This window comes from Eumetopias jubatus, unplaced genomic scaffold (assembly GCF_037043125.1).
Source record: "Eumetopias jubatus isolate StellerSeaLion01/CBP00866 unplaced genomic scaffold, mEumJub1_p1.0 scaffold_17, whole genome shotgun sequence".
In the NCBI taxonomy this organism is placed as follows: Eukaryota; Metazoa; Chordata; class Mammalia; order Carnivora; family Otariidae; genus Eumetopias; species Eumetopias jubatus.
Window position 1 is genome coordinate 82,307,121 of NW_028274823.1, and position 14,455 is coordinate 82,321,575.

The window sequence follows — 14,455 nt, forward strand, 5'->3', positions numbered from 1 at the left end:
ATTGGCTGCTCCCGTGTTAGGGGCATAGATATTTACAATTGTTAGATCTTCTTGTTGGATAGACCCTTTAAGTAGGATATAGTGTCCTTCCTCATCTCTTATTACAGTCTTTGTTTCAAATCTAATGTGTCTGGTATAAAGATGGCCACCCCAGCTTTCTTTTGGTGGCCATTAGCATGGTAAATGGTTTTCCACCCCCTCACTTTCAATCTGGGGGTGTCTTTGGGTCTAAAATGAGTCTCTTGCAGACAGCATATCGATGGGTCTTGTTTTTTTATCCAATCTGATAGCCTGTGTCTTCTGATTGGGGCATTTAGCCCATTTGCATTCAGGGTAACTACTGAAAGATAGGAATTTAGTGCCATTGTATTGCCTGTAAGGTGACTGTTACTCTATATTGTCTGTGTTCCTTTCTGATCCATGCTGCTTTTAGGCTCTCTCTTTGCTTAGAGGACCCCTTTCAATAGTTCTTGGAGGGCTGGTTTCGTGTTTGCAAATTCCTTTCATTTTGGTTTGTCCTGGAAGCTTTTGATCTCTCCTTCTATTTTCAGTGACAGCCTAGCTGGATATAGTATTCTTGGCTGCATATTTTTCTCGTTTAGTGCTCTGAAGATATCCTGCCAGTCCTTTCTGGCCTGTCAGGTCTCTGTGGATAGGTCTGTTGCCAATCTAATGTTTCTACCATTTCAGGTTACATATCTCTTCTCCTGAGCTGCTTTCAGGATTTTCTCTTTGCCTCTGAGACTCGTAAGTTTTACCATTAGAAGTCGGGGTGTTGACCTATTTTTACTGATTTTGAGAGGGGTTCTCTGTGCCTCCTGGATTTTGATGCCCGTTTCCTTCCCCACATTAGGGAAGTTCTCTGCTATAATTTGCTCCAATATACCTTCTGCCCCTCTCTCTCTTTCTTCTTCTTCTGGGATCCCAATTATTCTAATGTTGTTTCATGTTATCGTATCGCTTATCTCTCGAATTCTGCCCTCGTGATCCTGTAGTTGTTTATCTCTCTTTTTCTCAGCTTCTTTATTTTCCATCATTTGGTCTTCTATATCGCTAATTCTCTCTTCTGCCTCATTAATCCTAGCAGTTAGTGCCCCCATTTTGGATTGCACCTCATTAATAGCCTTTTTGATTTCGACTTGGTTAGGTTTTAGTTCTTTTATTTCTCCAGAAAGGGTTTCTCTAATAACTTCCATGCTTTTTTCAAGCCCAGCTAGTATCTTTAAAGTCATGATTCTGAACTCTGGTTCGACATCGCACTAATGTCCATATTGAGTAGGTCCCTGGCAGAAGGTACTACCTCTAGTTCTTTTTGTTGAGGTGATTTTTTTCATCTTGTCATTTTGTCCAGAGGAGAATAGAGGAATGAGAGAACAAAATGCTAACAGCTTAACAACGTCCCCAGAAAATATACTCTAATCAAATCTGAAAAGTCCTGAAACCAGGGGAAAAGAAAGGGAAAGAAAGAAAAAAGAAAGAGAGAGAGAGCAAAAACGAAAAAGATAAAAACAGAACAAAACAAGAAATAAAACAGAATATGATCACATATGATCAGGCTGGTGCATAGATCAGTGCCACACGCTAGATTTTGGGTGTATTTTGGTCTATTATAAGAAAGTGCCTCCTAAAATTTTAAAGAAAGAAAGACTTATATATGTACAAAATAGAGGTTGATATGATGAAGGGATGGAATACGACTGTAAAGATGAAAATTATAAAAAAATTTAAAAAAGGAATTGATAAGAAGATGTTTGAAAAAAGAGAGAAGAGGATTAAAAAAAAGGAAAGAAAGAAAGAAAAAAAGTTGGGGGGGGAGAGAATGTGATCAGGCAGGAGACTAGAACAAAGCCATACACTAGAGATTTAGGGTATATTTTGATCTGTTAGAAGAAACTGTATCTCAAAATTTTAAAGAGAGAACAACTTATATATATATCTGCCAAAAATAAGGGTAACTACTATAAAGGGATAGAATATGACTCTATAAATGAAAAATAAAAATGTTTTTTTAAAAAAAGGGATTGATAAGATATTGGTTGAAAAGGGAAAAAAGAAAAATAAAAAAAAAACAGTTAAAAAATTTAACTTTGGAAGACTAATGAATCATGGTAAAAAAGCCAAGAATTCTATGTGCAGTATTCCCCTAGCGCTGGAATTCTCCCGTCCTCCTTGATCGGTAAACTTGGTCTTGGCTTGCTGGCTGTTCGTGCTGATCTTCTGGGGGAGGGGCCTGTTGCCATGGTTTCCAAATGTCTTTGCCCCGCCCTTGTCGGTCCGGGCTAAGCAAGCTGCTCGGGTTTGCTCTCGGGAACTTTTGTTCCCTGCAAGCTCTTGGTACAGCTTTGGAGGACCAGGGCGAAAATGGCGGCCTCCATTCTCCGACCTGGAGGAGCTGAGAACTCAGGGCTCCACTCCTCAGTGCGCCCCCAGAGAAAAGCAGTCACTCCCGTGTCCCCGGTCTCCGGCCGCACTCCGTGCTCACCCGGCCTGTGACCGAGCGTTGCTATCTCTGGCACCCGACCCCGTGTGGAGTCTCCAAACCCAGCAGATCCCTGCGGTGCGCTCCCGCGCCGCTCCTCCCGGGGGAGGAAGGGGAGTCTCCCCGGATCTGCCGCTTGTTGGGTCCCTGCTGGAGGAGCAGTGGCCCGACTGGGCCGCGGATCACAGTTTAGGGCCACCCCGAGCTGCGAGCCCGCGCCTCGGCTCCGTCTCTGCAGCCGGCTTCCCCGCTCCGATCCCTGGGAGCTCTGCTGCACTCAGGCACCCCCGGTCTTTCTGTGACCCCAAGGGTCCTGAGACCCCACTGTCCCGCGAGGGTTCCACCCCCCGCTTAGCCACTGCAGCGACGTCCCTCCGCGGAGCCGACTTCTAGAAGGTCCGATTTTGTGCTCCGCGGCTCTAGCACTTGCCAGAAGCGGCCGGCGGAGGGCCCCTCCCCCGCCGTCTATCCTCCCGAATATCACCTCGGATTCACTTCTCCGCACGTCCTACCTTCCAGAAAGTGGTCACTTCTCTGTTCAGAGAATAGTTACTATTCTTTTCTTCGATCTCCTGTTGAGTTCGTACGTGTTGAGAATGGTTTGATCCCTATCCAGCTGAATTCCTGAGACCAGACGAAATCCAGGTCTCCTACTCCTCTGCCATCTTGCTCCGCCCCCCAAAGATTTTATTTATTTGAGAGAGATCATGAGCAGGGTGGGCATAAAGGCAGAGGGAAAGGGAGAAGCAGACTCCCTACTGAGCTGGGAACAGGACATTGGACTCCATCCCAGGACCCTGGGATCATGACCTGAGCTGAAGGCAGACAGTTAACCAACTGAGCCACCCAGGTGCTCCTTTACCATATATTTTAAATATAAGAGAATATATAAAGATTTTTCCTTAGGAACCCGAATCTGTGTGTTCTAATTGATGCCAACAAATAAGTGGACTGGAATGTTGTTCCTTAAATATTTTATTCTGTTTTTAGATTCCAGTTTTCCGGCCACCCAGAGCTCCCCAACCACCCAGAGCTCCCCAACCATCCTGGGCTCCACAGCCAGTCAAGGCTTGACAATCACCAGTGGCTCTAGAACCACCCAGGCACCTCCCGTGATTACTACTCCAGACCCTCCTCTGTTTCAGAACTTTAGTGGCTACCATATTGGTGTTGGGCGAGCTGACTGCACAGGACAAGTAGCAGACATCAACTTGGTAGGTAAATCATGGGCTCCTTGGGGGAGAATGAAGCCAGTATTGTTATTACTCGCATCCTACACTTATTCCCGACTATTACATCATCATCATTTTCTTCTTCTTCTCCTTGTTCTTCTCACTTTTTCAATTGATTTCACTGCTGTCTAACACTATGATTATTGTACTATAAAGAGGGACCATGTGTTCAACTGCAACTCCTTTGTAAAGCCAAATGACCATTTTTTATGAATGGAAGTGGCAGGGCTGGCAACCTCACAGACCACAGGGTACCATAAATGACAGAAGCAGGCCAGTGTAAGCTGATAATTGTCTAGTGAATCCTCAGTTTGGGGGGCAGTGGGAAGTGGGAGGTATAACTGGAAAGTGCACGGCGTTAGCAATTATTGCCATGTAGGGCTGTCCTATCTTAAAGTTTTTTCAAGAGAAGCTGGAACATCTCTGGATCAGAGACCTGAGGATCTAAATCTCTCAGTTGGAAAATATAGGCAACTCTAGTTAAAACTGGAAACCTAGCATGGGCCAACACGGTGTCGGCCAGGGAGAAGGCTTCTGTGGGTCCGGTGTGGCCTATTAGATGCGGGCATGCAACCTCCTGGTTGTGATGGTGGATGTGTTCATTCATATCCACCCTTCTCTAGGAAGCTAGAATGTGAGGTTGTTTGATGCGATTTTCTCCTTCCTACCAAATAATCTTTAGAGTCTAGGAGTTATTCTCTACTGTCTGTTCTGAGAAGTAGCTCTGGAAAGCGAACCCTAAGTGAACACTCCTATGAGGGGTAAAGCAAGCAGTAGAAGGGGCATTCTGAAGACTTCATGGGTAGACTTTATGACAAGGTGACAAGGGGGATTGTGATAGGTACATTTGGCCTGACTTAGCTGAGGGACGGTCAACAAGGTAAAAGTCAGCATGAGGTGCCCTCAGTAGAGACTATTGAATCATAAAGAAACCCTTTTCTTTTCTTTTCTTTTCTTTTCTTCTATTTTGTTTTGTTTTGTTATGTTTTGTTATGTTATGTTAGTCACCATACAGTACATCATTAGTTTTCATTTTCTTCAGAAAAAGAAAGAAAGAACATTACACACCAAACAACCAAAGGGAGGGAGCCTTCAGTCTTTAGGATGTTCTGGGAATGTGGGATGATGGTAAGGGAAGTACTTCCTTCAGTAGCACCTCGGGCAGGAGGAAAGAACAGAAACCCCTGGAAGGTCTGTGACATGGTAACAAAGTTCCGGAGCCAAGCCAACGCTTTCCTTGCCCATAGGCCTGTGAATGGCTCCTGCCAAACTGAGAGCTACTCTGCATTTTTCCACACAGAAGTGTAAAGTCTCTTTTCTGATGTTGGCTTTCTTCTTGAAAACACATATTATTATCCCACGCAGGGCCACAGTGTCCCATGGATTGTGTTTTCCCTCACCTTTCCTACGTGGTCTCTTCTTGTGTGGTTGTACCCGGTTCTGGTGGCGGGGGAGGGAGGCAGAGTGGCTCTGACTCTCTCTCTCTCTTCCTCCCTAGATGGGCTACAGTAAGACTGGCCAGAATGCACAGGGCATTCTCACAAGGCTGTACAGTCGTGCTTTCATCATGGCGGAGCCCGATGGGTCAAATCGAGTGGTGTTTGTCAGCGTCGACATAGGCATGGTATCCCAACGACTTAGGCTTGAGGTAAGTGGCTGAGGTGACAAGGAAATGACATGATTTAAAAGAAAAGGTCTGGGAGTGAATGTGACAGTAACTAAGCCCTTCTGGCTTCTCATCCAGTGAGTTTCTACTGCCCTCCAAATTATAAGCTCTTGACAAGCCTTCAGATAATTGGCTAGCAAGTAATTCCAGTCTTGGTCACCTTGATCATACTTGCTCTCAATTCTGCTGATGGCTCATTGTCATTGTTACTGTTAATGTGTTTTGCAAGCTTATTATGTTTGAGGCAACCTTCACATCCATTCTCTTATTTAATCCTCCTTGTTAGAAGTCTGAGAGCTCCGACTACTCACTAATCCCTCAAGTTTTTAGACAGTTGAGGTGCAAGGAGCCAGATGAGAAGTAAAACACAACATCGAAATGAGGTTGGCTATAAATGGCTGAAGTTGGGTGAGAGGGAGATGGGGGTCTCATTATACTATTCTGATTATTTTTGTATGTGTTTGAAAATTTCCATAATAAAGTTTAAAGAGAATACAATGTTACTTACTCTTTAAGCTCTATTGTAGGCCACGGCGGGCTCTTCTGTGATTTTCCCCAAATTGAGACCATGTTACCCCCTCTGTGGGGAAGGTTGGGTTTAGCAGAAGGGAGCCCATGTGTCCTCGGCAGGCAGCAGTAAGATGCACAGAGAGAGAGGGAGGAATACCGTGATGAGCATGGCCTTCCAGGCTTGTCTTTCTAAGCCAGTTTCTTGGACTTGACTGAGTTGTGTTTTCTGCATGGGATCAGGTCACAGAAAGAGAATGTACTCTTTAAACATCTGCTCACATATTCATGAAGGTGAGGAAGAAGAAAGTCTGGAGCACCCAGGACAGTGACCATTAAATGTCCACTCTTCAGTGTCATGTTCTATCAGCATCTATTAAACACTGCTCCTCCTGTGGTGTGAAGTGGCCAGTGACAGGGATGACAAGGGGTCCTCGAAACATTTTTCCAGCGTCACTCCCCAAGAGGGGAGTGGAAGCCTCCCCCATCTCTGGACCCCGAAGGAGCAAGGGATTACATGTTCTCCCCACTCCTACACTTACAACAAAACTGAGGTGGGTTTGTTGTTATCCGCACTTGATGGATAAGATAATGGAGTCTTAGAAAAGGTGAGGAACTTTCCCAAATTCACACAGTTAGCAAATGGTAGAGCTGGGTCCTGAACACACGTATGCCTGATACCAGAGCCCACATTCTTAAAAGTGACACGATTCTATTACCGTGGAGGGAAAAATGCATTGACCACCTATTTTTTCCATGGTACTTTGCTGGTCACTTCAGGAGGCACATAACCAAGTGAGTCGTAATCCACATTTCCTATGAGCTCACTACTCAGCTGGGGAGAGGAGGAAGGGCTGTAACAGAAGAACACAGTAACTATAATTCACTGGAGTAAAGTACGGTGGTGTGTTGGTTATCTATTACCGAGTAACAAATAGCCCCAGAATACAGTGGCGTAAAACAGTAAACATCGTCTCACATTCTGTTGGTCAGGAAATCAGGACTGGCTTAGCCGGGTGGTTCCGGCTTAGGGTGTCTTGAAATCAAGCTGTTGGCAGAGGCTGCCGGCATTGGAAGACTTGATTAATCCACTTCCAAGATGATTCACTTGCGCGGCTGCTGACGGAAGGCCTCCATTCCCTGCTTTCCATATCTCCGCGGCCCCAAACAGCTGCTCTCCCCAGAGTTAGTGACTCAAGAGAAAGCAAGGGAGAAGCCATGGTGCCTCTCCGAACCCGGCTCAGAAGTTGCACTTCTAGCCCACTCTGTCCATTGGAAGCGAGTCACCAAGTCCAGTTCACACCCAGGGATGGGAAAGTAAAGCATGCCCTCTGAAAGGGAGGGCTAGCGAGGAACCTGTGGGCACCGAGTGGTTTAAAACCACCACCACAAGGGGACTGCAAAGTCGGGAATAATTTCATAGCGGGTGTGACATTCCAACGGGCAGAAGTTTGTTTTCTTTCAATCCCGGCATAGGTAACGGTATACTTATATTATCATCAGGACTAAAATACACTGATTCGGCAAATCTCTCCATGACTCGGTGCTCATCATGATGAGTGTGCTCTTCATCCCCTTCACTAGTTTCGCCCCTGCCCCTCTGGTGACCCTCTGTTTGGTGTCTATAGGTAGGAGTCTCTCTTTTTCTTCTCTGTGTTCATTTGTTTCGTTTCTTAAACTCCGTCTATGGGTGAGATCATAGGGTATCCGTCTTTCTCTGACTGACTGACTTCACTGAGCATTATACTCTCTAGATCCATCCGTGTTGTTGCACATGGCAAGATTGCATTTTCTTATGGCTGGGTAATATTCCATTCTATATGTATAATGGGATCGTAGAAATATAACGGAATATATGGTGTATATATATACACACACATAATGGTGTATTATATACGTGTATATAATAGAATATTACATATTTCTATACACCACATCCTCTTTATCTGAATGGGAAGAATTTTAAATGGTTAACATGGGGAGAGAGAGCTATCAAACGGAGGAGGTGGTGTGACCACAAGGAGACACAAGGGAGGAATGTAGACTGTCCTTTGACGGGACAGGGATTCGTGCTATTAGGACACATAGCACGTGGGCATGTAATTGGGAGTACACCTGGGAGGTATGTTGGCCATAACTGTAGAGGGCCTGGGATGCCAGTTTACTTTTACTTCCGTAAGTGATGGGGATTCTCTGAAAACCTTTGAGTGGAGGAGTAATACAAACCCAATTTTGCTTTAGGATGATTAATCAGTGATGTTTGATGCAAGACTGAGGCTGGAGGTGAGGACCCAAATTGGCAGCTTTGTTAAATTAATGTCAAGGCTCTACCGGTGAGGGTCGGGTTGGGAAAACGGTACTCACACCCGGTATTTCAAACAGAGGAGATTTAATACACGGAAGTTTCACAATGCGTTGGAAGGCTGAATGAACTAGAAAGGGAAACTAGGGGGGTAGGAAGGATTTCAACTTTGCCTGGAACTTTCTCCTATGCCACGTGAGCCTGGCACAAAGGTCTTAAGGCAATGGGGTGGCAGCGAGACCACCTGGTAGTAGGATGTCACGTTAAATGCTAATGAGATTTGGCAATGAATAGAGATAGGAGCTAACGCTTGCATGGTTCCCACGATGAGTCACACAGTAATTGCCTCATCTATATTAATGGATTTAATCCTCCAAACAACTGAAGGAGGAAGGTGCTATTATTATGTCATTTGACGGATTGGGAAGGTGAGTTGCAGGGGATCGAGTCACTTGTGCATGGCTAGCCAGCCAGGAAGCGCCTGGGCTGGGTGTACACAACAGGCATCTGGGTGCCGGCACCTATGCTCACTATCACTACGCTTACTACTCTCCCAGAGCATCAGCCATGCTTCTGATGGGGGAAATGGAGAAGAAATGGGAGAGTCAAAGGTGAACTTTGGGGGTGGAGTGTGGAGGGGAGAGAGGATTAATGTGCTGGGCTGCAGAGGCTGTGAAGTCAACAGGCCACTCTTTCTCCATCTCTTCCTATTTTCACTTCCCTGTGCGATCTGAGACCCAGCGGGAAGGCCTTTAAGTGAACCCACTTTCCTATCCCGGGTCAATCCAAGAGAAGGTGCGAAAAATAAATGTAGCTAAACAGGTGTTCTTATGCTTCTTTAGAACACCTGGTTTTAGGCAGCTTCTCAGTCTCAGCTTTAAGGATTGATGAAATTTCCAGCATGGCATGAAGATTCGGGAAGATCTCTGAGCAGTGAGGCAGGACAGGAGAACAGAGCGGCTTTGCAGCTCTTTCCATGGCAGGTTCTCAGGTGCATCAGTAAGGGGAACTGGAACTCAGAGGGGTGAGTTGTAGACATTCAGCTCTGCTCACTAGACATTCAGGTAACTTCTTCACTCTGTTCCAACACTCTCCTCTCATGATGTAGGGAACACGCTAATTATAATGGCTAGTCGCAGGCATTGTCCTTAGACGACTGAGTTTTTCCTTCCTTCTTCTTGAAGTCCCATGTGTCAGACTTCACGTTGGAGAGCGTAGTTTAGGATACGATATCTGTTAGGAGACGATATCGTAGTTTAGGAAACAAAACATGGGAGCTGTAATTCCTACCTATTTAAGGACTTGATTCTTGAGTAAACCCAAAGAAGTACGCTGAATTCTAAAATCCTAACATCATAGTTCTCTGGGAATAAAAATGAGGGTAGGGCCAGGGGACCTCTAAAGTTGACCGGAAGTTCTTTTTTTTCCCCACTACCTTCTTGTCTTGGTGACACAGCTGTGGGAACATTAGCTTTTGACGGAGCTTTGAGTTGAGTTTTGGGGTATCCCTTCAGTGATCATTGTCCCTGCTCCTTAACAGAGGCATCTTCCTCGTGAGTGTTGTCATTACTGTGTGGAAGAACGTATAAGAGTGATGAAGCATGTGGGCTGGAGTTGGGTCACACAGAAGCAACACGGAAACTTCTTGGGATGGAGAATGTGGGCTACTTGGTCAGAGGGTGTTAGTCTGGTCATGTCCTATTTCCTTTCCACATTTGCCTGGCTTCAAAGGATTGCGTACACAGGCGTGGTAACCTAGCAATCGTGTTTGGGGCATGGATTGGTTAACAAGGCAAGATGGTTTGTAAGAGTCTTCCCCATTCAATGGCCACACGAGTAGATGAGGGTGGTATACCTCTTCACCTAAAATAGAAGAGGTTGAAATGGATGTATTTATGTGTGTTGGGCATATGGTACATAAGTCCCTGCTACTCCCTTATGTATCAGGGGTGTGTTGGAACTGGCTTGGACCAGCTCATGAGGGCTGATTGTTCAATGTTCAGGAGCTTTGTGAGCTCATTGTTAGATTTTGGTAGCTTGAAATTGACTGTGGTAGGAGTATTTACACCCTAGAAACTGGCAAACAATTCAAACGGCGGGCTTTGGTTTCCGTGTGCATGACAGTTTATCAGTGTACCGCTGCGTGTGTTATACTCAAGGTAGACGGTGTTGCTAATCAGAAAAGGCCCTCTTTTTTTGCTAAGCCCAGATTTGGATTCAGAATCCTTCTCAACACCCTGCATCTGAGAGCAACTACCAATAAATAGGACTGGGTACGTAAGTGGTCTTGGGCATATGGCCATCCCTGCCATAATGAGCTTTCATCATCGTGCTCGGTGATAGTATCCTTCACCAAGGAAGGTTGCTTTGCATTTGACACTTTTTTTTAAGATTTATTTATTTATTTGAGAGAGAGCAAGCCAGCAGATTATCTTCAAGCAAGCTCCCTGCTGAACTTGGAGCCAGACACGGGGCTCGATCCCAGGACCCTGAGATCATGACCTGAGCCAAAACCAAGAGTCACCCCGTGAGATCATTTTAATGATTTTTGGCATAAAAAAAGACAAAACATCTTTCCCAAGGGAGCCACAATAATACCAAATTTCAGATTGAAGCTGATTAAAGCAGAATCAGAAATAGGTGCTCGGCACCATTGGGCATTTCTCCCTGTCATTTTCTCGACGTCTCTGTGCCCCACCAGCACACGTATCATGCATGATGAGATGTTCACGGACTGATGACACGGACAGTGAACACTCCCCGGGTCTCTGTGTGTGCCTGATCTCTTGCTCCGCAGCAAGTCATCTGGAAAACTCAGGGGCTTAAAGCAAAGCTCGGCCTGTCCTTTCTGAGGCTCAGGAATCCCAGGGGCGGGGGCAGGCTGGGTGATTCTGATTGAGGTGAGAACAGCGACCACACACCCTCCCTGCTGCGCCATGAGGTTGGAATCATGTGCTGGCTGGTTGGAAGGCTTGCCCAAGGTAAAGGGTCTATGACGCCTGAGGTGGCTCATCCACTGTGCTCGTTTCCACACGGGCATCCCCACAGGGCTGCTGGGGTGTCCTTAGGTCACGGCGGCTGGCTTCCCCCAGACCAGTAAGTGTGATGCTATGTGTCAGGCAGTGTCAAGTTCTTCATTCTGGGCTGCGAGGAAATAAAGAGACCTTTACATATTCTGTTCACTGCCCCTGGGATGCTTTCCCCCGTATATTGCATGACCAGCTTGAGCTCTTCATTTTAAGCCTCTGATGAAAGGTAACATCTTGGAGAAGATGTTTTCCTCCCTGACACCCACCACTATCTTTTTCCCTACCCAGAAACATTTTTTCTTCACAGTGTTCACCCCTGCATGATATAATAAAACATTACACACTCATTTGTTTGTTTATTTCTCCCCCACTAGAATAAAAGCTTCATCAGGGTAGGAACCTCACATATTCCTAGTGCTTAGACCAGTGCCCAGGCGCTAATACTCCGTGTGGGATAATGAATCGGAAAGCGTACTCGTTCTATAGAGCCACGGATCTGGATGTGGCTCTGCTATTTATTAGACCAGTGGGCGCATTCTTTATCTTCTGCATGCTCTCAGCTAGAAGATTGAAAATACCTACCTCTTGGGGTTGTTATAAAGATTTTAAAATAACATAAGGCACGTAATACCTAACCCTGTGCTCGCACCTAGCGAGGATCCATGAAACGTTAGCCTTGGTAGGGACTGTTGGTGCCGATGTTGTTACTATGACAACACCCTCAAGCATGGAGTGAAGGGCGTCATCGATACAGATCGGCGATTAGCCTCACCCGAGCCTTTTCCATAGCGAGTTGCTCTGTTATCCTTTTTAGTTCTAACTTTTTTTTTTTCTTTTCTCCCGAAGGTCCTGAACCGACTGCAGAGTAAATACGGCTCCCTGTACAGAAGAGACAACATCATCCTGAGCGGCACTCACACTCACTCGGGACCAGCGGGATTTTTCCAGTATACCGTATTTGTCATCGCCAGTGAAGGGTTTAGCAATCGAACTTTTGAATACATGGTCACTGGCATCGTGAAGGTAGGCACAGAGCCCCAGATGGAGCTGTTCTTTTCCTCGCCTATAAGTGTTTAGGATCGGTTTGCTGTGATATGGAGACAGTCCTTCTAGGATCTCGGTGTGAGCATCTTCACTCCTTCCTCGCCTCCGTTCCTGACTCCCATGTAGCTTCTGGTCTCCGAGGCACTGACTGATGGAGAGAGGACAGTTCTTTGCAGGAAGCCTCATGCAGTTGTCTAAAGGGACACTTATAAACTTTATAACTGGGAGGGCCCCACATGGTCTGTTCTCTGCGCTAAGTCACTCGAAAAGGAACCCATCAAGGAACCAAAAGTAATTACAAATAATTGCAATCTTGCCTCCTATTTCCCAAGCAGCATGACAGAGGATCCTGCTTCTACACGCACCCTCATTGCTCACGTCCTCAATGGTAGCTGCGGACAGCACAGAGCTCCTTCCAGAACCCCAAACCCCCCTCCCATACCTGGCTTGGGTGCCTCTTATTCCTCTCTCCTCATCTCTCAGCTTATTATTTACTCCCACGGGATCCTTTCTGATGTTCTCTTCATGACTTTGCCTTCGATATGTAGTCTCTCTCTGCTTTTTCTCATGAAGCCACTCCCAAGCCCGGCGATCTAGTCGGCAAAGGCAGACATGTCTTTACAACAGTGTTTCCCAGACTCTGCCTGGCCATTTATGACTGGCTGCATGAAATCAATTTCACGGGTTGCAATACGCATTGAAAAGACAGAACTAAAGTAAAACAGATTGGAGAATATCATGCTGCCAAACACATAGTAAGGGTGTAGTTCATCTTGTGGACTTTTGTTTTAGGACCCAGACGTCGATGCATATTAAGTTGTGATGAAGAATGTATTGCTTATTGTGGTTTTGAGTTAGAAAAGTTCAAAAAACTTTGCCTCAGAGGGTGGGGGGACGGAGTGGGTATGGAGGGGGGAATGCCCTACATGTTAACAAATCCTGGTCCAGTGCTGGGGGAGTCACTCCCAGTTTGGCCACCTGAACCGGAGGACGGTGCCTGACGCAGGGGCCCCCGAACACTCAGGTGCCCAACGGCGTGAGTTTCCCAGTTCACGGCAATTCAGTGTCTCAGCCCCGAGGCCCTCTGTGCACCCTGAGAGTGACCCTGGCTGCGCGGTTCTCCAGCTCTCATCCCCTGGCAGGGGCAGCTTGGAGACAAAGGAAACTGTCCACAGAGCCCTTCTGTTTTTATCGACTAAGTCTGTATCCCACCAGGATTTCTAAATTCACAACTTGCTCGTGCTCTCTCTCTTGAACCCACAGAGCATCGAGATGGCGCACAAAAACATGAAACCAGGCAAAATCTTTATCAACAAAGGAATTGTGGAAGGTGCCCAGATCAACCGAAGCCCCTCTTCTTACCTTCAGAATCCTGAGTCAGAGAGGGCCAGGTGAGGGGGATTATCGGAATCAGACCATGTGTTTCCTTTAGCCATCAGTGACAAAATCTAAGAACACAGCTGTTCCTCGAGGAACGTGGCAGGATCCTGAAGGAGTATTAAAGCTAAGATAAATGTAAAACATGCTTAGGGTTTAAGAGTGGCAGAAGTCCAAAGTGAGTGTGGGGGCACGCACCATCCCGCCCACAAGTCTGGCCACTTTGCCTGCTTCGGGGGTGAGTTCAAATGGTGGAAGAACTCTCAGCTTTGGAATCAGGCACGACTCTGGTCATATCCTAGCTTGATCACTTCCTAGTTGTGTGACCTTCGGTGATTTACTTGTTCGTAATCTATTGGCTCTCAGCTTCTTCTGTAAAGTGGAGATAAAAATGTGCACCACATGTATTTGTTAAATTAATGAATAGCTCTTTTTATTATGTTATTCAGAAGAAATCATCTCTGTCCAGGAGAATGTGGCAAGAGAAAGGACATAAAAGGTTAAAGAAACTGGAATGAAGAGCAAGAAATAAAATGAGCATAATTGAATGGAACAACTAAGGGAGATAGTTTTTGTTGTTTTTTGTTTGTTTGTTTGTTTGTTTGTTTGAAGTGCCAAACCAGGTTTGCCACAGAAGAGAAGCACTTGACTAGTATGGCAGAGTAAGTGAATATCTCAGTTTCAATTTGACCACTTGACATTTTACATTTGTCTCTGTATTTTTTAGTAGATTTCAAAGGAGTTGATTTTTAGAAAACATAATCTGATTTCCTTTGAAAGGACACGAAAGAACCACTTTACGTGGCAGGTCATGAATGG

General features: G+C 45.8%; 1 protein-coding gene across 1 annotated transcript in view; it reads left to right on the forward strand.

The window, feature by feature from the left end:
* Positions 1 to 14,455, forward strand: part of ASAH2 (N-acylsphingosine amidohydrolase 2) — a 114,613-nt gene that overhangs the window by 48,751 nt on the left and 51,407 nt on the right. Inside the window, exons 3-6 of the mRNA XM_088019965.1 lie at positions 3,470 to 3,693; positions 5,210 to 5,359; positions 12,062 to 12,238; positions 13,523 to 13,650. Of these exons, the coding sequence (XP_087876091.1) occupies positions 3,470 to 3,693; positions 5,210 to 5,359; positions 12,062 to 12,238; positions 13,523 to 13,650 (679 nt within the window). The remainder of the gene's footprint in view (positions 1 to 3,469; positions 3,694 to 5,209; positions 5,360 to 12,061; positions 12,239 to 13,522; positions 13,651 to 14,455) is intronic.